This window comes from Peromyscus leucopus, chromosome 1 (genome assembly GCF_004664715.2).
Source record: "Peromyscus leucopus breed LL Stock chromosome 1, UCI_PerLeu_2.1, whole genome shotgun sequence".
NCBI lineage: Eukaryota > Metazoa > Chordata > Mammalia > Rodentia > Cricetidae > Peromyscus > Peromyscus leucopus.
Genome location: NC_051063.1, coordinates 78162784 through 78186508, shown reverse-complemented (window position 1 = coordinate 78186508; position 23725 = coordinate 78162784). Strand labels below are relative to the sequence as shown.

Genomic DNA, 23725 nt, shown 5'->3' with positions numbered 1-23725 from the left:
AGCCGGGCGTTGGTGGCGCATGCCTTTAATCCCAGCACTCGGGAGGCAGAGCCAGGCAGATCTCTGTGAGTTCGAAGCCAGCCTGGGCTACCAAGTGAGCTCCAGGAAAGGCGCAAAGCTACACAGAGAAACCCTGTCTCAAAAACAAAAAAAAAAAACAAAAAACAAAAACAAAAAACCCTAACTAGCACATCATCCATGTGCTGCCTTCTCACTGTGGTTATTTTTCTCTTTCCAGTGCTAACAGAGACCTGTCTCGAAAAGAAAATACTTCCCCAAGCCAGCAGGGGTGTACACCTTTGATCCCAAGACTTGGGAGGCAGAGGCAGTTGGATCTCTGAGTTTGAGGCCAGAGCAACAGAGAAACCTTGTCTTAGAAAAAAAACGAAGCCAAACCAAACCAAAACTTTCTGTCTACTGGGGACTAAAACATTTATAAAATACAACAAGCAGGAATCATACAAATTATTAGAAAAAATAATCAGTCTCTCAGCTTCTCAATGCTCACTTGTGATCATGGTACTTGGCCTACACCAGTTAACAGTGAATCTCTGCTGATTACTGGACCATAGTGGTCTGGACAAATTCTCCCCGCCTAGAGAATCACTACCCACCCCACCCCAGTCCATTAAAACCTCCTATACACTACACCCCATAATCATATCCTGTTCAATATACCTACCTCCTTCATAATCCCCCTGCCCACCCCCACCTACCCCCACCCACAGGGTTTCTCTCTGTAGTCTTGGAACTCACTCTGTCATCCAGGCTGGCCCCAAACTCAGAGATCCTCCTGCCTCTGCCTCCCAAGTGCTAAGATTAAAGGTTTGCACCACCATCACCCAGTCATATAACATGTTATGACATTTTCCTGCTAATGTCAAAGAGTAACAGCCCTCTGATTTGAAGGTTATGTAAAATTCATTGTGCATCTGAACCTTGCACCAGTCATTGGGTGGAAACTCAGAAACATGTTTGGCAAATGAGTCCAACTTAACTTAGCTCTGTGGCAAAGAGCAGACAACAAGCAACTATATAAATTGTCAACAGACTTTTAATAATTGAGGTGGATTTAGGAAAAGCTAAATAGTCTGGTCGCATCGACACAAGTGGAGAACTCAGTAGGCTGTCTGAGACTGCTGCTGGCGGTAGCCACCACGGCGCATATAACCTTCGTTTTTTCGGTAACCATCCTTTTGGTCTGTAGGAGAAAGATGCATAGGAAAAAGAGGGAGTGAATGCCTGGAGAGAGACAAAGGTGCAGAGATTCTGGGAGAATGGAGAGGCGGAACACTCACCTCGGAAATAGCCACCATAGGTTCCCTGCTTATGGTCAAACACCCGTTCATTGTTCTCCACTAAGCTGCCAAGCTTCTCGGCCAGCTGCAGAGCCAAGTTCTGCTGGGCAGTGGGCTCGGTACGGTGCATCACCACTGTCTGTGTCGGCTGGTCCAGAGAAGCCTGAGGGAGAGGGACAGACAGGGTCGAGGTCAGACTATACTGGCTTCTTTGTGACTCTACCTGCTCAATCCACCATCTCTGCCCCTCACCATCAATTCTTCATTAATGATCATCTTGCTGATGATGGAGTGAACAGTGGGTAGATCCAGTTCGAACATATCTGACAGTGTCTCCATACTGGGGAAATAAGCCAGGAAAAAGAGGGTGGCTAGGAACCTTGATTACAAAGCTGGGGTTCTATACCCCCCAGAGCCCGTCCTACCTTATTGAGTCATAGACACTGCTGTAGGTAAAGAGGTAGGTCCTCAGTGACTCTTCCTGGATCTTCCTGTGAGAGAACAGAAAAAGGTGAGGTCCTAAGGGAAGGAGACCAGCCAATGTTTTCTTTTCCACCCACTACAGCTTTCGTTACTGCTCACCGAACTAGCATGGTGCGAACTTTGTCAGCCTCAGGGAAAAGGTCCCACACTTTCCCATTCATCTTTTCATTAATGATGAAACTGTGGCAGGTCTTCCAGTCACCCATCTTCATGGCCTTGGAGGCAGCAACCACATGCTCCCTCATTGATTCAGGAGGACCTGAAAGGGCAAGAATAAGGCAGGACTGAAAGAAACTTGAAGCCACGGCTCCTGCTCTCATGAGTACTGTTTAAGGAGAAAAAGAGGCCAGAAGGGCAAATAATCAGACTAAAGACTTTACCAGCTCTCCACTCAGTATGGACAAGTCACTTAGTAGCTGAGACACTGACTTTGGTATGAACCAGTCCATAAAGAAAGACGTTTCAGGGACTACTGAATCCCTTGAAACTGTTGACAAATGGTTGTTGTGTAAACCCTCTTGTGTATCTTTCTAGGAAAAAGGTCCACAGCTTTTCATCAGATTCTCTTAAAGTTCCTTGACCTTAAAAAAAATTACTGGGTGGTGCTAGAGCACCTTTAACCCCAGCAGAGGCAGGCCGACCTCAGTTTGAAGCCAGCCTGGTCTACAGAGTGAATTCAGGGTCAGCTAGAGTTACACAGAGAAACCCTATCTCGAAAAACAAAACAAGAGTCTAGGGGCTGAACAGATAGCTCAGTAGTCAAGGGCACTTGGCTGCTCTTCCAGAGGACCTGGGTTGAAGTTTCACAACCTTCTGTACTCAAGTTTCAGCAGATGCACCACATTCCTTTTGCCTCTGTGGGTACGTGGTATGTGGCAAATACATACAGGGAAAACACACACACATGCACGAATGCACGGCTTTGGGGATGGAGAGATGGCTCTTTCCCAGTTAAAGAGTCATTAAAGGCCAGGCGGTGGTGGCACACGCCTTTAATCCCAGCACTCGGAAGGCAGAGGCAGGCAGATCTCTGTGAGTTCGAGATCAGCCTGGGCTACAGAGTGAGTTCTAGGAAAGGCTCCAAAGCTACACAGAGAAACCCTGTCGAGAGAGAGAGAGAGAGAGAGAGAGAGAGAGAGAGAGAGAGAGAGAGAGAGAGAGAGAGAAAAGAATCATTATAGAACCTAGATTTGGTTGTCAGCATCCACAGGCTTCTATAACTCTAGTTCCAGAAAATCTGATACCCTATCATGGCCAGCACCTGCACGCATATGATGCATATAAATGCACACATACATACATACATATACCTTTAAAAAAATGTTTGAGCTGGGTGTGGTGGAACACAACTTTAATCCTAGCTCTCGGGAGGCAGAGGCAGGCGGATTTATGAGATCAAGGCCAACCTAGTCTACAGAGAGTTCCAGGACAGCCAGGGCTATAAAGAAAAACCCTGCCTCAAAACAAAACAAAACGAAAAAGTTTAAAATATTTCAAATAGGATATTTATCAAACTTCATTAAAAAAAAAAAGAGAGAGAATCTTACTCTACATAACATGGTAGCTTAGAACCCACTACAGGGAACACTAGCTGTTCTTAATTAATTTTTTTGTCTTTGACTTCTGAATGCTGGGATCACAAGCACGCGATGACACTCAATTTAACCTTACTCCTTTTCACATTACCTGTTGTGGGATATTTGTACACTGTGAAGATATATTGCTGTGACTTTTTAATAAAGAGCTGAATGGCCAATAGCTAGGCGGGACTTCTGGGCAAAGAGAGGAAACATGTGATGAATCTAGGTGTGAGAGAGGGAAACTCCAGGATGGGCAGTATGTGACAGAATATAGATGAATAGAAAGAAATGGGTTAAGTTTTAAGAGCTAGTTTAAAACAAGCCTAAGCTAAAGCCAAGATTTCATAATCAATACGAAGTCTCCATGTCATTATTTGGGAGCTGGATGCTGGGACAAAGACTCATTCATTACATATGGTGCCCAAAGTGAGGATCAAACGTCCAAACATAGGGCCTGAGAGAGCTAAGAAAAGTTTTGGACAAGGAGCCAGATGTGGCTTCCTGGACCTGTAGTCTCACAGACCGGACAGTGCTCGGCATACAAAGGCACAGCTACTGGCTACTGGCTGCTGCCTGTGGGCTAAAGTCAGCCACCTAGGGCTATGTGCTAAACTGAACTATGCAGCAGCTTGACGTGGCAGTTTAAGATTTGTCTCATGTGGTCAGAGAATGCTGCAGGTGCTTAGTAAAGCCAGGTCCAGACACATAAAAAGCTCTAAAAAGGTACAGTATGTTTAAAAATGTATTTAGATGCTAAATTAAAAAAAAAAAGAGAGAGAAAGAAAATGGGTATAGGGAGTCATAGAAAAAAGTTTAAAAATAATGAAGTCTTTAAAGAAAGAGTAAAGTAATATACAAAGAATAAGCCGTATAATGATGGGAAATACATAGGGTGTCGAGTGTATAGTGCTTGTTGACTTTGAATTTTTTAAATGCTAATGTACAAAAAAGCAATAGCTGCTGAGAGACACTGGATCATGGGAACTGCTAAATTAAACCAATCCAGACATCTTAAGAAGGTCTTCACTTCAGAATGCAAGTCAAAATATACGTTGCACTGGGAGAGGTTATGCCTTTGTTTTCACAGGAAACAAGAAGTTATTGTTCTCTTCAAAATTAATAAAGATCAGATTTGACTGGGGGAGACCTAAGGATCTTGGCTATAGACATGAGAGAAAAAGCCATGAAAGACTATAGGACAGGTGATGTGTATGCTGATTCCTCTACTATGGGAATAACTTTGAGACTGGATGAGACATGATAAATCTTGTTAGCTACAGAGTCCTCATGACTTATTATTACATGCCATCCTTTCATATAACATGAACGGAGATTTATATTACAGTTTGGTTATATAGTCCAAACAAACTTACAAAGTTGACAGATGCCTTTAATCTGCTCAAATATAAAATAGAAAATCATCTTTAGCCAACTTGTGCACACCACACATTCCACACTTGTGTTAATACAGATGTTACTTTTAAAAGTTTGTGTTTTCAGAACAAAGGACCAGACACCAATAAAAACAAGACAAATAGCCCAGGTGATCCAGCCTCTGAGAATTCCTCTGTTGCAGTTTCCTCAAAAATCTACATCCAGAACTTCAAAGCTGCTAGCTGAGATGGTTTAGCCTCACAGACTACTCTAGTCAGATTTCAGATAAGCCCTACATTTTCCTATCACACCGAGACTAGACAACAGCTAGCTCTCCCAGGACTTGACCATTATCTCAATTTTTGCAGGTACCTAACAATGCCACTGCCCCCAAACAACAGGAAGCAGACTAGAGAACACAACGTCCACATTATCAAGAGAAGGAGTGGGTTGTTTTAGTTGTTTGTCATCATTTGGGGGTGGGAGCAGTTACAATTTCTTACCAGTCATGATCAGGGAGAAAGCTAAACAAAAAAATATATAAATGATGGGATAAAAGGATGGATTATCAAGTCTACTTTTGAATAACCACTAGTCTCAAATACTTTACATTGGTATGGATTTTTGTATATTGATACAAATTTAAGGTTATTTTTGTTATATTATATCTATATTTCTACTCTTGTTTAAGGTATTGTACTTATGCAGCTCATTTAAAAATGTAAAGTTTTCGTCCTTAAAAACTATAACAATCAAACTTATAGTATGTTTTCAAGGTCAGAGATATATTTTAAATAGATAAATGGTCTTTTTCTTCAAACACTTCAGAGACCTACAGAATATGGCATTTAACATGTTTTTTTTTTTTTGTTTTGTTTTGTTTTTCTGTTTTTTGTTTTTCGAGACAGGGTTTCTCTGTGTAGCTTTGCGCCTTTCCTGGAACTCACTTGGTAGCCCAGGCTGGCCTCGAACTCACAGAGATCCACCTGGCTCTGCCTCCCGAGTGCTGGGATTAAAAGCGTGCGCCACCACCGCCCGGCCATTTAACATGTTTTAATAACATAAGGCTTTTCATGACAGTGAGACACATTTGCTCCTGGCAGCACAATTTACTTCAAGAGGATGACAGGCACTGAAGAACCTCCTTATGGAGTTTGCTTTCAATGTGTCAAAGCTAGTCACTTCAGCAAGAAACTGCCCTTGCCTCAACTACTGACAGCATGCTGTCCAAATTGGGTGATCAGGACACAAAAGAAGGTGACTGCTGAACTTTGCCAAGACAAGGTAGGATAGTCCTTCAAAATTCCTGCTTCACAAAAATGTCTGTCAGATATTCTAGACCCATAGGACAAAGATAGATCCCTCAATGTCATAGAGGAACCTTGGGTGACTGTCCAGGCAGCCAGCTGCTCCTGTCACTTCTATCGTTTGGCAGTGGCTTGCTCTGCACTTACTGTTTACTTAGATAATGCTATACCCAAGAACGGATGGCTCAGTGTGTAGTGTTGGAAGCCAAGCCTGACGTCCTGAATTCAATTTCCAGCACCCACATGGTGGAAGAAAAGAACCAATTTGCCAAGTTGTCCTCTGCTCTCTACATGTACTCTATGGCACACATGTCACCCCCCTCCCCAACAATAAACAGAACAACAAATTTAAAAAGAAATTTAAGACTGATATATTTAGCCTCAACCTAAATGATCTCTATGAAACCACAGGTTTTATGTACTGATTTGTGACTCAGCTCCCAAACACGATCTTGAAGAACAACCCAGAATGTACCTGGAATTTAGGGAACAAAGCACAAAAGTCCCAAGTCTGGAAATGGGTAGCATATATAAATATGGCTGACACTGGGACAAACATGGGTTGTGATCAGGCCCAAACTGTAAACACCCACCTTCTTGGATTAGCCCCCACTCTGCCACTTTTGGTAAACTTTGCAAAAAGACAAAGCCAGGCATAGTGACAATATGCCTCTGAAGCCAGCACTGGAGAGGCAGGCAGGTGATCTCTTTGAGTTAAAGACCAACCTGGTCTGCACATGGAGACCTGTCAGAACTTACTTCCACAAGTTGTCCTCTGACTCCAAATATTTAAACAAGGTTGGAAGCTCTAAGAATTATCTCTACAAATCAAAAAAACAAAAATAGTGCAAGACTAAATAGGAAACTGGCTTGCTTTTTTTTTTTTTTTTTTTTTTTTTTTTTTGAGGCAGTCTGATCATATAGCCAAGAATAGCCTTAAACTTGAGGTCCTTCTGTCAGTTTCCCAAGCACCAAGATTCCAAGTGTGTATAATCAGATCCGGTTTAGAAACCGGCATTTAACTCTATTATGCATAACAGAGTCAGGACTGTGATGAACCAGAAAGTCCTTCTGTATAGCTTTTACTTCAGTTCTCAAAGCTAGCTCCATGAGAAGGTAAGCCTAGGACAACTAGATCTCCCAAAATTCTATTAAGACACATGGACATTCAGATTTTCACTGAAGTATTCCTAGAAAATAAAACATCACCGTGTAAGCCAAACACAATTTAACTAAGGGGCATCTGCATCTGAACATGGCCATATAAGCAAGACCAAAGGACCAACATGTAAGGGGATGACCATGGAAAGGAAGCGTGGTTCACTCAAGTACTTCCAGGAACCACTGTATAGGAAGGTGCAGTCACTTCCTGCCCCAGTGACTCACTTACTCAGCCCCTGTATGAAAGCCTTTCAAAAGTGACCAAAGTATGGCTGGCAGTGTATCTCAGCGGTAGAGCACTTGTCTAGCACATAAGGCCCTGGATTCCATCCTTATCACCACTTCATTTATTTATTTATTTTAATTTCTTTGTGCATGTTGTGGTGGTGCTCAGCGCTTGAGAGGTAGAATCAGGCAGAGGATTTCTCTCACTCACTACTTATTTTCGTCAATCAGGATCTTTCCTTGAGCCTAAGATTCCCTCCTGGTTAGGCTGAAAGCCAGCAAGCCTTAGTGATGCTCCTGTCTCTGCCTAACTGAAACTGGAGTCAGTGTTTTCAGGGATGCCCAACTTGTTACACAGGTGCTGGGATCCAAACTCTGGTCCTCAAGAACGCAGAGCAAGCACTTTTAACCACTGCGTCATCTCTCCAGAATCCTAGTATCACTTGTACACACTTTTAATCCCAGCACTTGGGAGAAAGGTGGGTAAATTTTTTTGAGTTTAAGACCAGTCTGGTCTACACCATAAGTTTCAGGTTGGACATGGCTACATAGTAATACCATGCACTAAAAAATCAAACAAAAACAAAAAACTGATCAAAGAAACCAATGTTAAGATTCTTGGATGGTAAAACTCTATTATGTTTACTTGGGTGAAAGATAATGGGGATGAAGTTGAAAAACAGTAAAAAGGTATGTATTAACTGCACTAAACTAGGACAAATCGTTTAAATTTAAATCCATACTGCAGTTTTATCATCAGGTAAAAGGTAACAAGAGTATTCACATATAATGTTTTATTATTAAAGCAAATTTAATAAATTTTGTTTTATTGAGACAGGATTACTAAGTAGTCGTGGGTGGCCTGGAACTTTCTTTGTAGACTAGGCTGATTTCAAACTCAACATGTCTAGAATAACAAATTATTTCTCAGAGACTGTGCCAGGCAGAGGATGCACCAATATAAAATATAAATCAAATGCAATCATCTTGTGAGGAAGTTATTCCATCAACTTTTCTTAATGCTTATGGGCAAGCAAAGATGCCCATAAGCAAAGATCCAAGAAGTGTACAGGGCTACACAGGCACACACTCACCTAGCAGGGGCTGCCGCTCTCCTACCCGCAGTTGGTGATGGAACTGCTTGCTGATCATGCGTCTTCGGGCATCACTCTCATGGGCAGCCATGTAGGGGATCTCCAGGAGCATGGCAGACACCAGATAAACACACTCCAGCAGTTCCAGGTTGATGTGCAGATGAAAGGGCACCTGTCGGCGTCGCTCGACCTTCTCCTGTTCCTGGTTGCGCTCCTGTAGGCTGCGCAGCAGCAGACCCTGGCCCAGAAGCTCCTTGGCACGACCACTGGACTGGATATCCAGAAGGGCATTGTGTGCATCCTTTGTCAGACCTTGGCGGAAGGCACAGATGCCCAGCTGTACCATGGTACGGTTATACAGGATCTGAGCACAAAGGGCAAAGGAGACAGTCATAGGCAAACAGTTCATTTAATTCAGCAAATATACTTAAAGCATCTATTTTGTTTTGGCAGTAAATAGGCTAGGGCCAGAGAACAAAACAAATTAGGCCTATCTTCCATTCTAGAGGTGGGGTGTGCATTACTATGAGAGAGGTAATCTAAGCTAAGGAGAAAAATAAACTGAGGGGAAGATTTACAAAGTGAGTTTGTATGGTGATAGAGATTGACAATTTGGTAAAGGCTTTATTGTGAAGAATAGCTAAGAACTAAAGAAGCCATATAGATAAACAGGGATTAAAGTCCACGATAGAAAAAGGAAATGCAGTGGTCCAGATGAATAACTGACCCAAGTATACTTGAAGAATAAAAGTGATGTAGCTGAGACTTGTCAAAGACTTTACCATAAACCAGAGAGTGGGCATGTGTAAAGCAGGATTTAAAGATGGGAAACCATGGTACTTGGTGATAAACTCTGACTTTGGCTGCTATAATAAGAAACCACATGGCAGGCCTTGCCTTCTTGTGGGAGGGAAGAGGGGATCTTTGATTGGTGTGTAAAATAAAAAGGAACTCACAGAAAGACAAAGTGGACACGAAGGCAAACCAAAGCGAGATCAGGAGGAAGGTGGTGGGCTGATGATTTCTTAGGAAAAGGGAAAGGATGATCTATTCTGGAAAGATGGCTCAGTGCTCTTCCAGAGGACCTGGGTTCAGTTCCCAGAACGTACATGACCGCTCACAACTGTCTGTAACTCCTGTTTTAGGAGATTTGGCACACTCACACAGGCATATATCCACATAAATAAAAACAGATCAATCCAAAAGGAAAGAAAAAAAAAAAAAAGAAAGAAAGAAAGAAATGACCAGACAGACTACAAAGAAAAACAGCTCGAGAATCAGACGTAACATGAAAGAAAACCAGGCATGGGGCAAGCAAGGTGACACACACTGGCAATGCCAGCACTCAGAAGGCAGAGGCCAGTGGATTTGAATGAGAGACCCTGTCTCCAAACAAGAGGAGAACCAGCACCATCAAACAGGTCACTGAGGTTTCTGGTCAACAAGATGGAAGGATGCATGGGTTCGCCACTAATCAAGACAAGGAAGACTGTAAACAGAAAAAAACTGGGGGGGAGGGGGAGCCCAGAGAGGCAGGGATTAAGGTTTCTTAATTGAGGGTCTTGATGTGCTTTGCACTTATAATCCTCCTGCTTCAGCCTCCCAAGTTCCTGGTGCAGATATTATAGAACTGGTCCTGCATCCCCCAGAGTTGGGAATTAAACTTAGGATATTCTACATACTGGTAAGTTTTCTATTACCTCTGAAACACACAGCCCAAGAGTAAGTTTTATTAACTACAATAATAAAAATATTAAGAGATCATGAACATAAATTTAAAGAACCTTTAAAAAAAATTCTACCCAGAGCTGAAGAGATGGCGCAGTGGCAAAAGCACATTACACATCATTACTCTTGCAGAGCACCTGAGTTTGGTCCCCAGTACCCATATCAGATGGCCCCCAATCACCTTTTGCTTCAGCTTCAGGGGGATCCAATGCCTCAAGCTTCTGAGGGCACACAAACTTATATGCACACGGCCACACACACATAATTAAAATTTTTAAAAATTATTTTTAGAAGCAGTCCTTGCCTAATATACACAAGGCCCTGGGTCTGATTCCCAGCACCACATAGTAGCATGGAGGTACAGGACTACAATCCCAGGGCTCAGGTGGTAGAGGAAGGAAAAAAATCAGATGTTCAAGGTCATTCTTGGCTACATGGCAAGTTTGAGGCCAAGACTATAGATATTCCTTTAAAAAAAAAAAACAACAATATTAGCATTTGGGAGTAGGAAAGACAAATAAAGAAAACCAGCAGGGCCAAAGAGATGGCTCAGGAGGGATAGGTATTTGCCACTCATGTGAAGCCATGTGGTTGTTTTTGCAGTTTTACACAAAACCACCTAAGCAAAATAAGAGGGCAACAGAATATTTGTTATAAATGATGCTGGTACAACTTAGTATCAATGTGAGGGGAAAAGAGAACTGACCCTAATCTCATACTACATGAGATTAAGTCAAGATAAACTGTCTAAATGCAAAAATTAAAACCACAAAAGTTTAGCTGGGCGGTGGTGGCGCACGCCTTTAATCCCAGCACTTGGGAGGCAGAGGCAGGCGGATCTCTGTGAGTTCGAGGCCAGCCTGGGCTACCAAGTGAGTTCCAGGAGAGGCGCAAAGCTACACAGAGAAACCCTGTCTCGAAAAAAACCAAAACCCCCCCCCCAAAAAAAAAAGTTTATCAAGAGATAGGAAAAAAAGACAAAAATACTTTTATGAATTTTATTTTTATATTTCTCAGTTTTTTTTTTTTTAAAGACAGGGCTTTCCTGTGTAGCTTTGGATGTCCTGGAACTTACTCTGTTGACCAGGCTGGCCTTGAACTCACAAAGATTCACTTGCCTATGCCTTAAAGGTGTGTGCGACCACTGCCGACTATTTTTATTTATTCTTTAAAAAACTTAAGCCATAACTGGGCAGTGGTGATGCAGGCCTTTAATGCCAGCACTTGGGAGGCAGAGGCAGGCGGATCTCTGTGAGAAAGGCCAGCCTGGTCTACAAAGCAAGTTCCAGGACAAGAAAGACTACACAGAGAAACTGTCTCAAGGTGGGGGGAAAAAAAAACAAAAAACTTAAGCTGGGCATGATGGCAACATGCCCTTAATCCCAGCCCTCAGGAGGCAGGTGGGTCTTGGTCTATATAGTGAGTTTCAGGATAGCCAGGGTTACACAGTGAGACTGTCTCAAAAGACAAAAAAAGTTCAAAATTTTTTATTTTTTGTGTGTGTTTTGCCTGCATGTATGTCTGTGTATTACATGTGCACCTGGAGCGAGAAGTCAGAAGAGATGTCAGATGATGGTTGGGAGCCACCATGCTAGGAGCTGAAACTTGGGTTCTCTGCAAGAACAAGTGCTCTTAACTGATGGGCCATCTCCCCAGATCCTATTTTAAGTTATGTGTAGGTGTGTACCTGCATTTGGGTATGTGCTTATGAGGACAGGTGCCTTGGAAGCCCGAAGTGTATTCTCTGAAGCTAGAGTCAGTGACAGTTATGAGCTTCATGGTGTGAATGCTGGGAACTGAACTTGGGTCCTCTGGAAAAATCTCTCCAGTCCCCATCTTCATAAATTTTAAGCAAAGATTTATTTAGACACAACTTAGAAAATATATTAAAATAAGCCATTTTGTGGCGGTAGCACATGCCTTTTTAACCTAGCACTAGGGAGCAGGTAGAGGGAGGTATATCTCTGTGAGTTCGAGGCCAGCCTGGTCTACAGACCTAGATCCAGGACAGCCAAGGCTGTTATATAGTGAAACCCTGTTTCAAAACAAAACAGAAATATATTTAAAAAAATACTGTAACAAAAAGGCACAACTAAGACAAAAGAGCCTGGAATGAAGTATCTGAAATCTGATAAAGGGGTGGTCATCCAGCCAGGCATGGCGGTGGCCTTTAATCCCAGCACTCAAAGGCCAGCCTGGTCTACAAGAGTGAGTTCCAGGACAGCCAGGGCTGTTACACAGAGAAACTCTGCTCAAAAACCCAAAAGGAGTGGCCATCCAAAATATATGAAGAATTCCTATAACTCCATAATAAAAACAAATACTCAAGTGTAAAAGACTAAGCAAGAGTTGGCCTTTCATTGATGAAATAGAAAAAGGATGAAGAAAAGATATTGTCTAAACCACCACTCCCGGGCAGGAGAGATGGCTCAGCGGGAAACAGTTCCCTTGCTGCACAGACTCGAGGATCAGAGTTTGAATCCCAGGAGCCACACTAACGGCGGGATGGAGAGGAGTGCATTTATAACAAACCGCACTGCTCCTACGGGACACAGGAAACTCCCGGGAAGCCATGCGTCAGCAACAAAACACTCTTGTTTCAAACGAGGTGAAAGGTGAGGACCCACTGACCTCTACACATGCGCCATGGCACACAGCACCCGCCCCCAATACTTAAAAATTTAAAACCACCATGACTAGACAGGTTTACAAAATGTAAATGTATTTCCCACAATACACACAAAAGGGAGCTACACCTCAAATGTGGCTTTTAGTACCTTCTCCATATAAAAAGGTCCTCAAAATGTTGCTATACAGAAAACTGGCTGCCCCATTGTCACGAACCCTCCTAATTTCACTGTATCACAGTTATCTAGGTCCCTTTTCCCTCTAGTTTAACTGCTTCAAAAACCCTTTTCCTCTTTCTAGAAAAGTAAGATCACCTCCTAATGCTTTGAACCAGACAGTAGGTAAATAAATAAATGTTGGCTGAATACGCTAAGTGGATTTTAACGTTGTGGGATAGCACAAATTTTATGTCCATATGGGAAAGATCAAAGAATGCTAGGATGTGGAAAAGACCAAGCACCTGTCTGGGTCTGCATTAGCCAAACAGGTGCAATTCTTGTTGAGTCCATTTACTTATCTAAGAAAGAACAGGGGCCTGAGGCCTGGCTTCTCCTTCACCACGAAGGCTGGTTATCTCTTTCACCTACCTGTACTGGTGGATCTGCATGCTGAATGTTGTCTTGTAGGTGGCTCATGAGCATGAGGTCACGGGCCTGATACCAGCGGGAGTGGAGAGCATGATGGTAGATATGGCAGAGGATTGCACAGGTACGGATCCGGTCTGTACGGTCCTTGGCATAGATGTATTTGCAGAGTCTTTCCATCAACACAGCTGAGTCCTCACCCTCATTTTCTGCCTGGTCTTGCTCAGACTAGAGGAACGGAAGATCTTAGTGATGGCTATCCAGCAAAGACCATGGCTTTAAATGGCTTAGGCCCCAGCAACAAAACACGGGATTCTTTCCAACCTCAGTGCAATCCCTCCGATTCCCCTCCTGTTCTATTTCAGAAGTCCTTTGGAGATAGAAGACTTACCATCAAGGCCTAACAGATAAGGAGGACAAATTCACACTTCTCCCACTCCTCACGATTGCCAAGTAATCTCACCTTTGAGGACCCTTCAGGAGGAGTAAGCTGACGCTGATGGGCCTTGTAGTCGAACTTGTAATACGTGTGCAGGATGCGCCTCAAGTAGATCTGGCAGATTTCCTCAGTGGTACCTTTCTCCTCCAGGTAGCGCTGCACACGTTCAATGATGGCACACACTTGTGCTTCATCCTTCAGATGCTCCACATACTCTGGGAGGGAGGACATCCATCCTCATCTCAGATGTGAATACCAGCTTTCCCAACCAGATCATGAATCCAACCACTCTGGCTTGCCCTCTACAGCTATACCCTGAAAACATCATCCTCTCCCAAGAGCTTACCATCTCACGGCTTAGGAAGGAAAAGCACCTCAATTACCAACTTGGTCAGCAAGGCCTATACATTTAGCACCTGCCTCCAAGGGCTGTCCTTTCACTCTGACTTTAATGCTTGTAACACCCCTAAGTCAGTATCACCTCCTGTACTCTACCTCTCACCAAAGTCCCTATTTGAACAGGCTTACCTTGGGAGTGAGGATCAGTATTTTGCATTATTTTGGTAAATTCTTCATCCATTCGCTCCACCAGAGTTAGGATGCAGCCCCGTACACGCAGTGGCTGAAGAAATATGCAAAGAAGGAACACAATTAATCCAAGGTTCTAGCCTAATCTCAACTCCTGTCTCTACCATGCCTTCCCGATTGTGCTGCCAATCCCTCCCTTTACCTGATCAAAATTGTTTAAGTTCTCACTCTCTTCCAAAATGTTCTCTCCAACGAAGATGTTGGAATGTGCTACCAAGATATCCATCAGTTCATTGATGCAGTCCAGGCACATCTGCCACATCTCTGGCTGTCAGGAGATGAAATGACGAAGTTAAAGGATGGATTAAATGATGTTTCTGAAGAACACCAAGAATCACAGGGCCTTTGACACCCAAGCCTTAAAACACTATTTTCTCCTGAACCCCCCAACGTAACCCCGGTACTTTTCTGTTCTCACCTTCATGTACGTGGCCAGGTTAGGGTTGTAGTCGTAGAGAGAGGCAATGATATTGAACTTGATCTTGACAATGACACCCTCCCCCAGGTTGTTTTCAGAAGCAATCTGAACCAGCAGCTGTAGCAATTCAATCTGGGTGGCACTGGAGGGACACAGAACTGGGTAAGGATTCAAGATAAATGGCCAGTCTCACCCTGTTATGCAGGAAGCCCTCTTCAGACCGGCACAACAGCCAGTTCCACGTTTCTTGACTACCCGTGTATGTGCTTCTTGTTTATTGATGGGTTCTTCTGAGACAAGGTCCCATAGAGCCCAGGCAGGAAGACCTTGAGCTTCTGGTTCTTTGCCACCCAAGTGCTGGTTTTATGTGAGCTCAGGACTCAAACCCAGGGCTCCATGTATGCTGGGCAAGCACTCTACCAACTGAACTATATTATAGCCCCAATCCTTGCTTCTCTTTTAAATCCCCAATAGAAACAATGGTAATGTTAGCCATCCGGAAGTGCTATTTCCAAAAGGTCTTCATTCTTCCCATTCTATTAGGTTACGTAACAACTAAAGACAAATATCATTTCCATTTACTTAACTGTAGTAACAGAAGTTCAATAAGCTTTCAAACTATGAAAACTTAGCAATGGCCCAAGCCTACGAATCTCACCGGTCTGTTCCCTTCTTGCCTCTGGCCTGTAGAATCTCATTCAGCTTCTTGATGACAACAGCATGAGTAATCTCAGTTCCCTTGGCGAACATTTTTGGCTTCTCCTGGGCAAGAACATATCCTGTCACACGCACGTCAACAGAAACCTGTTCTTGTTTTAGGTTCCCTACCACTCCGACCAGGTGGGCACCTGTACTCTCCCAAATCCATCTCCTTACTCCGAACTCCTCACCTTAACCAGTGGGACTCCACCGCGGACCCTTTCCCACTCCCCGCCTTCATTGTCCTCCTCTTCCTCATCCAGGCGCTTAGACTTCCTATCGTGCTTCTTCTTGGCTTTGTCTTCCCGTTTCTTCTCAGCTGCTTTTTTGTCCTCCTCTGTGGTGGGTGCTCTGACAGGAGACAAGGAGATGAGAGAGGAGTCCTCGTCCCACCTCTGGGGTTACCTTACAGGTGCACACCACCAATATTAATTAATGCATTGCTTAGGGATTGAACACAGTACCTCATTAATGCTAGGTAAGCACTCTATCAACTCAACTACATCCTAGGCCCAGAACCTACTTCTCCAAATTTGCACATACGCCAAGTATGCTCAGTAAGTTGATGTCTCTGGGTCTACATAACTATACATTATGTCCACAGCTCTGAGATTAGAGGAGCTAATGCTTCCAATCAACTTCATTTTCCCTGTACCCAAGTATTACTCCCAGTACTAAAGATACTGTGATCCAAACCTCAAAAGTATAATGAATTCAAACACCTGTCATTGTTTGACCTCTCTTATGACAGACCACATTTCAATACAGCCACATCTTTTATTTTTAAATTATCTTATTATCTTATGTGTCTAAGTGTCTTGCCTGTACATATATATATGTATCATGTGCATGCCTGCTGAGGTTAGGATGAGGTCATTAGGGCCCCAGGACTGACATTACAGATGGCTGTGTGTTATCATGTGGGTGCGGGAATCAAACCCAGGTCCTCTGCAATAGCAACAAGGACTCTTAACCACTGAGTCAATTTTTCAGGCCTTTTTTATCTTTTTGGATAGCCTGGAACTCTATGTAAATCTGGTAACTTTGAACTCACAGAGATCCAAACAACAAACGCCCCAAACATTTATAAACATACAATTATACCTGATTAAAGCTATTAAAAATTTAAGAGATGCCAGGTGGTGGTGGCAAATACCTTTAATTTCAGCACCCAGGAGGCAGAGGCAGGTGAATCTCTGTGAGTTTGAGGCCAGCCTTGTCTACAGAGAGAGAAAGAGAGTCCAGGACAGTCAGGGCTACACAGAGAAACTGTCTTAGGGGGGAAAAAAAGACATAACATGTCTATGAGATACTCTAAATCCATTAATAAAGAAAAAATCCTCTATGTCCTATACTTCATTTTTCTCTAATTTTGAAGGTTGGAAAAATAGAAAGTAGCTCAGTGACATGCTTGCACAAGTATGAGATCTGAGTTTGATCCCCAACACACACACACACACACACACACACACACACACACACACTCCTATACCTATGTATGTAACAACAACTAATGGAAAAAATGTGAAAGACAGCAAGGGTGTATAGATGTGCGGGTTTGGAAGGAAAGGAAAGAGAGAAATGGGAAACGATGTAATTGTATTATAACCCACCCCCAACACACACACAAAAGCAAGCCAGGTAAGGTAGCACCTGCTTGCTGGGCGGTGGTGGCGCACGCCTTTAATCCCAGCACTCGGGAGGCAGAGGCAGGCGGATCTCTGTGAGTTCGAGGCCAGCCTGGGCTACCAAGTGAGTCCCAGGAAAGGCGCAAAGCTACACAGAGAAACCCTGTCTCGAAAAACCAAAAAAAAAAAAAAGGTAGCACCTGCTTGTAATCTCAGCATCCATCCCAGAGATAGATGGATCCCTGGATCTCACAGCCCAAATAGCCTAACCCACCCAGCAAACTACAAAACAATGGAAGACCCTGCCTCAAAAAAATAAGGCAAGGTTGGGCATGGTGACACACCATTAGTCTTCCATCACAGCACTTAGGGGGCAGATACTGTTCCAGGTCAGCCTGGTCCATACAGTGAGATCCTGTCTCAAACAAAATTAACTTACAAAGGTGAGTAGTTCCTTAGGAATACCACCCAAAGCACACCTTGGACTTCCACATATACACATGCACGCGCGCGCGCGCACACACACACACACACACACACATATACACATGCACACGCGCGCGCGCGCGCGCGCGCACACACACACACACGCGCGCGCGCGCACACACACACACACACACACACATATACACATGCACACGCGCGCACACACACACACACACACACACACACACACAAATGTGAGGGCCTGGGAGATAGCTCAGCAATTAAGAATACTGGCTGCTTTTCCAGAGGACTTAGGCCCGATTCCCAGCATCCACATGGTGGTTCCCAAGAGTCCGTAACATAATTCCAGTCTCAGGGGATCCAACACTACCTTCTGGTCTCTAGGGGCTGGGCACAAACATGGTGCATAGATAAATATGCAGACAAAATAGTAAGATTAAAAAAAAAAATTTGAGACAGGTTCCTGCTACATACCCAAGCTGCCCTCAAAGTTTTAATTCTCTGTCTCAGCCTTCTGAATTCCTAAATTTTAGCTCTGTCAAGAGTCTATGAGTAATGTACATGTGCTGTGCACACTGCAGCACAGCACTCAATACAATACATAATCACTGAAGACCAAAAATGTAAAGAATATGAATCAGTAAAAACATTACTAGATGTCAACAGGTTTAAAAATGTGCTTGATGATTAAGTAAATCTGAAAGTTAATTAAAGTAATTATCTTTACACTTTACATACTATGCATCAAGAAGCTGATTATCAGGAAGGGCCAACACAATAGCAACTACCACGGAGTGCCCACCACGTGGCAGTCCTGGACCGAGCCACCTCCCTGTGCCACCTCTAACAGCTCTCCTGGGAGGCAACACTGAGGACTGAAAACGTGCAGCTTGCCCACTACCACACAACCAACAGGTGCCGAAGTGAGATCTGTATTAGAATCCATGAAAACAAAGAACAGCCTTCAAAACGATTAACGGCTTTCTGACTCTCACTGTACCCCCAAACCCATTACTTCCTTACTTTTTAAGGAACTTTGAGGCCAGAACAGTTTGCTTTCCTTCCTCTTCTTCTGAGTCTGAATCAGAAGATGTAGAACTGGTGTCCCATTCTTCATCATCTTCAGAATCTTCAGAGTCTTCATCATCATCCTTTAAGGAAAGAGAAGATAAGGAGGAAGGCAAGAGACTTTCTCTGCTCCTCCTGCTGACATAGTCCAGGTATCTCCATTAGCAGAACAAGAGCAGTTATTCATGGAATCAAGGTATGTCCAACAGACAACTACAATTTGAGATTACAAATTACCCCAAGGGAAGTGAGTACCACACAGCCCCCCGCACAGTGCTGGGCCTGGCAGTTAGACCCCAATCCACCCAGTGTCCCATACAACAGGAAGCCCCTTGTCACATCAATCCCCGAACTTTCTTTGACTCTCCGAACCTTCTTCTTCAAGAAAGCTGCAGCACTGACTCCAACATCATCCTCATCTTCATCTGAAGAGCCTGGAAGGAAGTGGGAGGAATAAACTAGACGATGAAGGGAACGCATGCCTTTCTAACCATCTGCAGTAAAGGTCTCTTCTCTCACCTTCTGAGTCTTCCTCGTTCTTCTCTGCATCTTCATCTGCAGACTGCTCAGGGTTCTGCATTGAGGGAGACCAGAGAATTAAGGATGCCTACAATCAGCCAGGCATGGCAGTGCCCTCCTCCTTTAATATCAGCACTCCGGGGGGGGGGGGGGGTGCGGCAGAGGCAGACAGATTTCTGAGTTCCAGGAGAGTCAGAGCTACATCCTGAGACCTCCACTACAACAAAAAAGCCTGCTAAACAGAACTCCTTCTCAAACCCAGACGCTGTTAGGGTCTTTCTCTATCATGCTACCATGTGCTAGTATTCTTGCAGTTTTGTCACGGGGTCATTTTCATAGTTTAAAAAGTTAGCCTCTAGCCGACTCACCTGCTTGTAGTTTGTGATGTGGGACTCAAAATCTCGGTTGTATTTTCGGATCTTCTGGCGCAAGGTACTCAGAGCCTTGGCATTGTTCTTGTTCATCTTCTTTTTTCCTTCTTTATCCTCCCAGAGCTAACACATAAGAAAGGAAGAACGGGGAACAAGACTAAGTGGCATTTCCACAACTCAGGCTTTACAATCACCTTTTGGGTCTCGCTATCTAGATGCCATCTGAACCACGCATTAACGATGACTAACTTTTTGTTTGCAATGCTGGGGATTGAACCAAGGCACGTGCCCTACAACTTTTATGTATCTCTACTACAAATACAAAACCCCAAGTAAAAAGTGCTTAAAAACATAAACTGCAAGCTGGGGAGTGGTGGTGCACCCCTTCAATCCCAGCACTCAGGCAAAAGCAAGGTGGATCTCTGAATTCGAGGACAGCTTGGTCTAGGATAGCCAGAGCTACACAGAGAAACCCTGACTCAAAAATACAAAACACAAAATCAAAAAACCCCCCAAACAAAACAAAACCCAAAAACCCATAATATAATCAAGCTCTTGTCCAAAAAAAAGTAAGTTTTCTCTTCTTGCTTTAGCTCATTTTCTATTTTCTTTTCTTTTTTTTTTTTTTTTTGGTTTTTCGAGACAGGGTTTCTCTGTGTAGCTTTGCGCCTTTCCTGGAACTCACTTGGTAGCCCAGGCTGGCCTCGAACTCACAGAGATCCGCCTGGCTCTGCCTCCCGAGTGCTGGGATTAAAGGCGTGCGCAACCACCGCCCGGCTCATTTTCTATTTTCTAGGGAACACTGTATGTAATAAGGCAGAGAACCCTGGCTACAGGAAAGGAGCATAGCCAGGCCCACATCCCCTTCTGTATGCTCAGAGTCACACCTCATTAAGATAGTCCTCCAGATCAGCCAGTATGCGGATATAGAATCGGGGGACACCTTCCTTATCCACAATACTCTTGGCTTTCCCATAGGCCTTTCCCAGGAGCTCAAACTCTTCCAGACACTTAGTGACATCTCGAATCTTCATGGCATTACGGATGGTTCGTATAAGGTTGGTCAGCTCCTCAAACCTGGGTAAGGAGTTCAATACCAGATTAGTTCTGTCTATCATGTAGAAAATAACAATATCACTCCCTTATCACTCAGCCTCACCTCTTGTCCTTAGCACTTCGGACAACTCTCTTTGTATCCTCCTCATCTTCACTCAGTAACAAAGGCCTGTATGGAAGAAACAGAGACCATTAACTTTCATTCTTAGCTACCTCTTCTCAGATGAAGCAGGTAAAGGACTAGGACATCCATACAATCCTCTTTTCTGATCCTGCTCTTCACACTCATCTTAAACAGCTACAACTTTGAATACAGCCTTTTGTCAAACCCTGACAGCATATACGATGGCACCCCCCCTCCCCAAATAAAGAGTTATTTACTATATGAAACAGATAATTCCATAATGGCACATATGGCTACAGAAATACCTAAGAAAGAAGCACTTCAACTCTAACAGATAACGGAAAAGCCTTCAAGGAGCTAGTACCTGAACCAGATCCTAAAAAGAAACATTTCCCAAAAGGAGGGGCCACTAGTAAAGAAAAGTTTTAGTGAATTCCGGGGTGGTAGTGGCACACACCATTAATAACAGGACTCGGGAGGCAAAGGCAAGTGGATTTCTGAGTTCGAGGCCAGCCTGGTCTACAGAGTAAGTTCCAGGATATCCAGGGTTACAGAGAGAAACCTTGTCTGGGAAAAAATAAATTAAAAGAAAAAGAAACTTTTAGTGCTACAGAGATGGCTCAGAGGTTAAGAGCACTGACTGCTCTTCCAGAGATCCTGAGTTCAATTCCCAGCAACCACATGGTGGTTCACAACCATCTGTAATGAGATCTGGTGCCTTCTTCTGGTGTACAGGCATACATGCAGACAGAACACTACATACATAATAAATACATAAATCTTTAAAAAACAAGTTTTAGCGAATTTTAGCACCCCTTTGCTTATATTTCTTTTTTTTTTTCAAGACAGGATTTCTATGCGTAGTTTTGGTTCCTGTCATGGATCTCTGTAGACCAGGCTGGCCTCCAACTCACAGAGATCCACCTGGCCCGCCCTGCCTCCCGAGTGCTGGGATTAAAGGCGTGCGCAACCACTGTCCGGCTTGTTTATATTTATTTATTTATTTTTTTTATTTATTTTGTTTTTTTGTTTTTTTTTTTTTGAGACAGGGTTTCTCTGTGTAGCTTTGTGCCTTTCCTGGAACTCACTTGGTAGCCCAGGCTGGCCTCGAACTCACAGAGATCCGCCTGGCTCTGCCTCCCGAGTGCTGGGATTAAAGGCGTGCGCCACCACCGCCCGGCTATATTTATTTTTAATGAGAAGGGCCAAAGCATTCAGTAGGCAAGATTTTTTTCACTTTGGACAATGTCATGGAATCATATTCACATGGATATATAGATTATATGACACATATAATATATTACATATTGCATCATACATGACATATAATGTATATTACACGCCATGTATATGACGTATAATATATATTCTCGTCTACAATTCTCTATAAGTCTCTGTGGTGGTACATATACATATCTTAAAACACTACAGACACACAGCAAAAATAATCAAAGTTTTGAGAACTGTTTCAAAATTTTAAAAATTTTAACTTGCAGAGATGAGGGAAAGAAAGTTAAAAGGTGAACACAGCAGTGTTTAACCATCTGCACACAGAGCCGGAGTAAGGGACTTCGGAGTCACATCAGACTAGACGCTAACCAAGTACTGAGCGTTTCCTTCCATGAATACAAATAAAGGACTCCGTGGTGGGGAGAGTTTGGCGAAGGCCAGTGCGGCACAGACGGGGGAAGAGAGGGATTCGGGACGGGGAAGGTGGGGAAGGGATCTGAAGCCTCCGGCTGCTGATGCAACCAACCCTAAGCAGCCGGAAACCTCCGCAGCGCCCCAGGCCACTCGGTCCCCTCCCCACACGCGCCCCGCCGCCTGCCCAGCCCAGCGTCCCCAGCTCACTGTCGGCCGTAGTTCCCGGACACGGGCTTGGTGACCTGCTCCTCCCCGGACGACGACGACTCGGACTCACTGTCCGAACCATTGGTGAAAAACCGCGACATGGCGACGGCACGCAAGGGCTGAGGCGCGCGCGGCCGGAACCTGAGGAAAACCGCGGCGTCAGGGCGGGCGGACAACCGCGGCTACCACCTCCCGACCCCGTCCCCGGGCACCGTCTGCTCGGCCCCACCCTACCCTGTCCTACCCCGAGCACGAGGCTCAAGAGACGCAAACCAGCGGCGCTCCGGTGTCCCAGAGAAGAGGCGAGACAGACGCGACGCCGGAAGAGGAAATGGTTGGTGAGTCACTTCCGGGAAGCACTAAAGAACTACAATTCCCAGTGGTCTTTGCGCCATCCAGGGCCTGGGACGAGTTTGCTATGGAGGTATCTTTTCTTTTTAATTAAAAAAATTTTTTTTTATTATATTTGTATGGCGTTTTAAAAATTTTATTTATTTATTTTTATTCATTTTACAACATACAGTTCTCCCTTCCCTCAAACTCCCCCCCACACACACACATCTTCCCCACCCCACCCCCATCCACTCCCATCCACTCCCTATGGAGGCTCTTAAGTCTTAGAGTCTAAAACTTTAACTTGTTGCTTGCTGCTTCCCAGAACCGCCGCGACTACGCTGCAAGACTGAAAAGATATAATTTGGTCACTACCTGATGGTGACCTGTCAGTAATCCCAGACTAGGAAGGCTGAAGCAGGAACATCTTGGGTTCAAAGTGGACTAAGAAAATTCAGAGTAGGAGTCTAAGGGCTGGTGGCCGCTGACGGCCAGCTAGGTTTTGGAAAGGTTTTTACTGTTATTGTTGTTTTTGTTTTGCTTCAGAAAACAAAAGGGGCCGGGCGGTGGTGGCGCACGCCTTTAATCCCAGCACTCCGGAGGCAGAGGCAAGCGTATCTCTCTGAGTTCGAGGCCAGCCTGGGCTACAGAGAGAGTTCCTGGACAGCCAGGGCTGAAGGGTGAAACTAATTAGTCTTATCAATAAAAACCAAGAGTCAGAC

General features: G+C 44.1%; 1 protein-coding gene across 4 annotated transcripts; it reads right to left on the bottom strand.

Moving 5' to 3' along the window:
* Nucleotides 1-1036: 1036 nt before the first annotated feature.
* Nucleotides 1037-23008, bottom strand: LOC114686662 (eukaryotic translation initiation factor 3 subunit C). Of its 4 annotated transcripts, none has more exons than XM_037210678.1 (21): nucleotides 22915-23008; nucleotides 22671-22811; nucleotides 20799-20864; nucleotides 20527-20716; nucleotides 19637-19762; nucleotides 19269-19323; nucleotides 19107-19183; nucleotides 18705-18832; nucleotides 15798-15957; nucleotides 15566-15669; nucleotides 14908-15049; nucleotides 14632-14757; nucleotides 14430-14523; nucleotides 13926-14116; nucleotides 13466-13690; nucleotides 8523-8886; nucleotides 1881-2040; nucleotides 1724-1789; nucleotides 1551-1638; nucleotides 1299-1461; nucleotides 1037-1201 (listed from the first exon to the last, which is right to left on the bottom strand). In XM_037210678.1, the coding sequence occupies exons 2-21, from the start codon at nucleotides 22769-22771 to the stop codon at nucleotides 1119-1121; spliced, it is 2709 nt and encodes a 902-aa protein (XP_037066573.1). In that variant the 5' UTR covers nucleotides 22772-22811; nucleotides 22915-23008; the 3' UTR covers nucleotides 1037-1118. The 4 variants fall into 4 exon arrangements, with proteins under 4 accessions (XP_037066573.1, XP_037066582.1, XP_028717132.1 ...); XM_037210687.1 differs by having other exon boundaries at nucleotides 19122-19183; XM_028861299.2 differs by having other exon boundaries at nucleotides 22944-23000.
* Nucleotides 23009-23725: the final 717 nt, after the last annotated feature.

Coding starts and splice junctions, on each gene's coding strand:
- LOC114686662 (XM_037210678.1), bottom strand. CDS start 22,771: ATGTCGCGGTTTTTCACCAATGGTTCGGACAGTGAGTCCGAGTCGTCG. Junction 19,324..19,636: donor ACATCACAAACTACAAGCAG/GTGAGTCGGCTA, acceptor CCCTCAATGCAG/AACCCTGAGCAGTCTGCAGA. Junction 14,758..14,907: donor ACCTGGCCACGTACATGAAG/GTGAGAACAGAA, acceptor ATCTCCTGACAG/CCAGAGATGTGGCAGATGTG.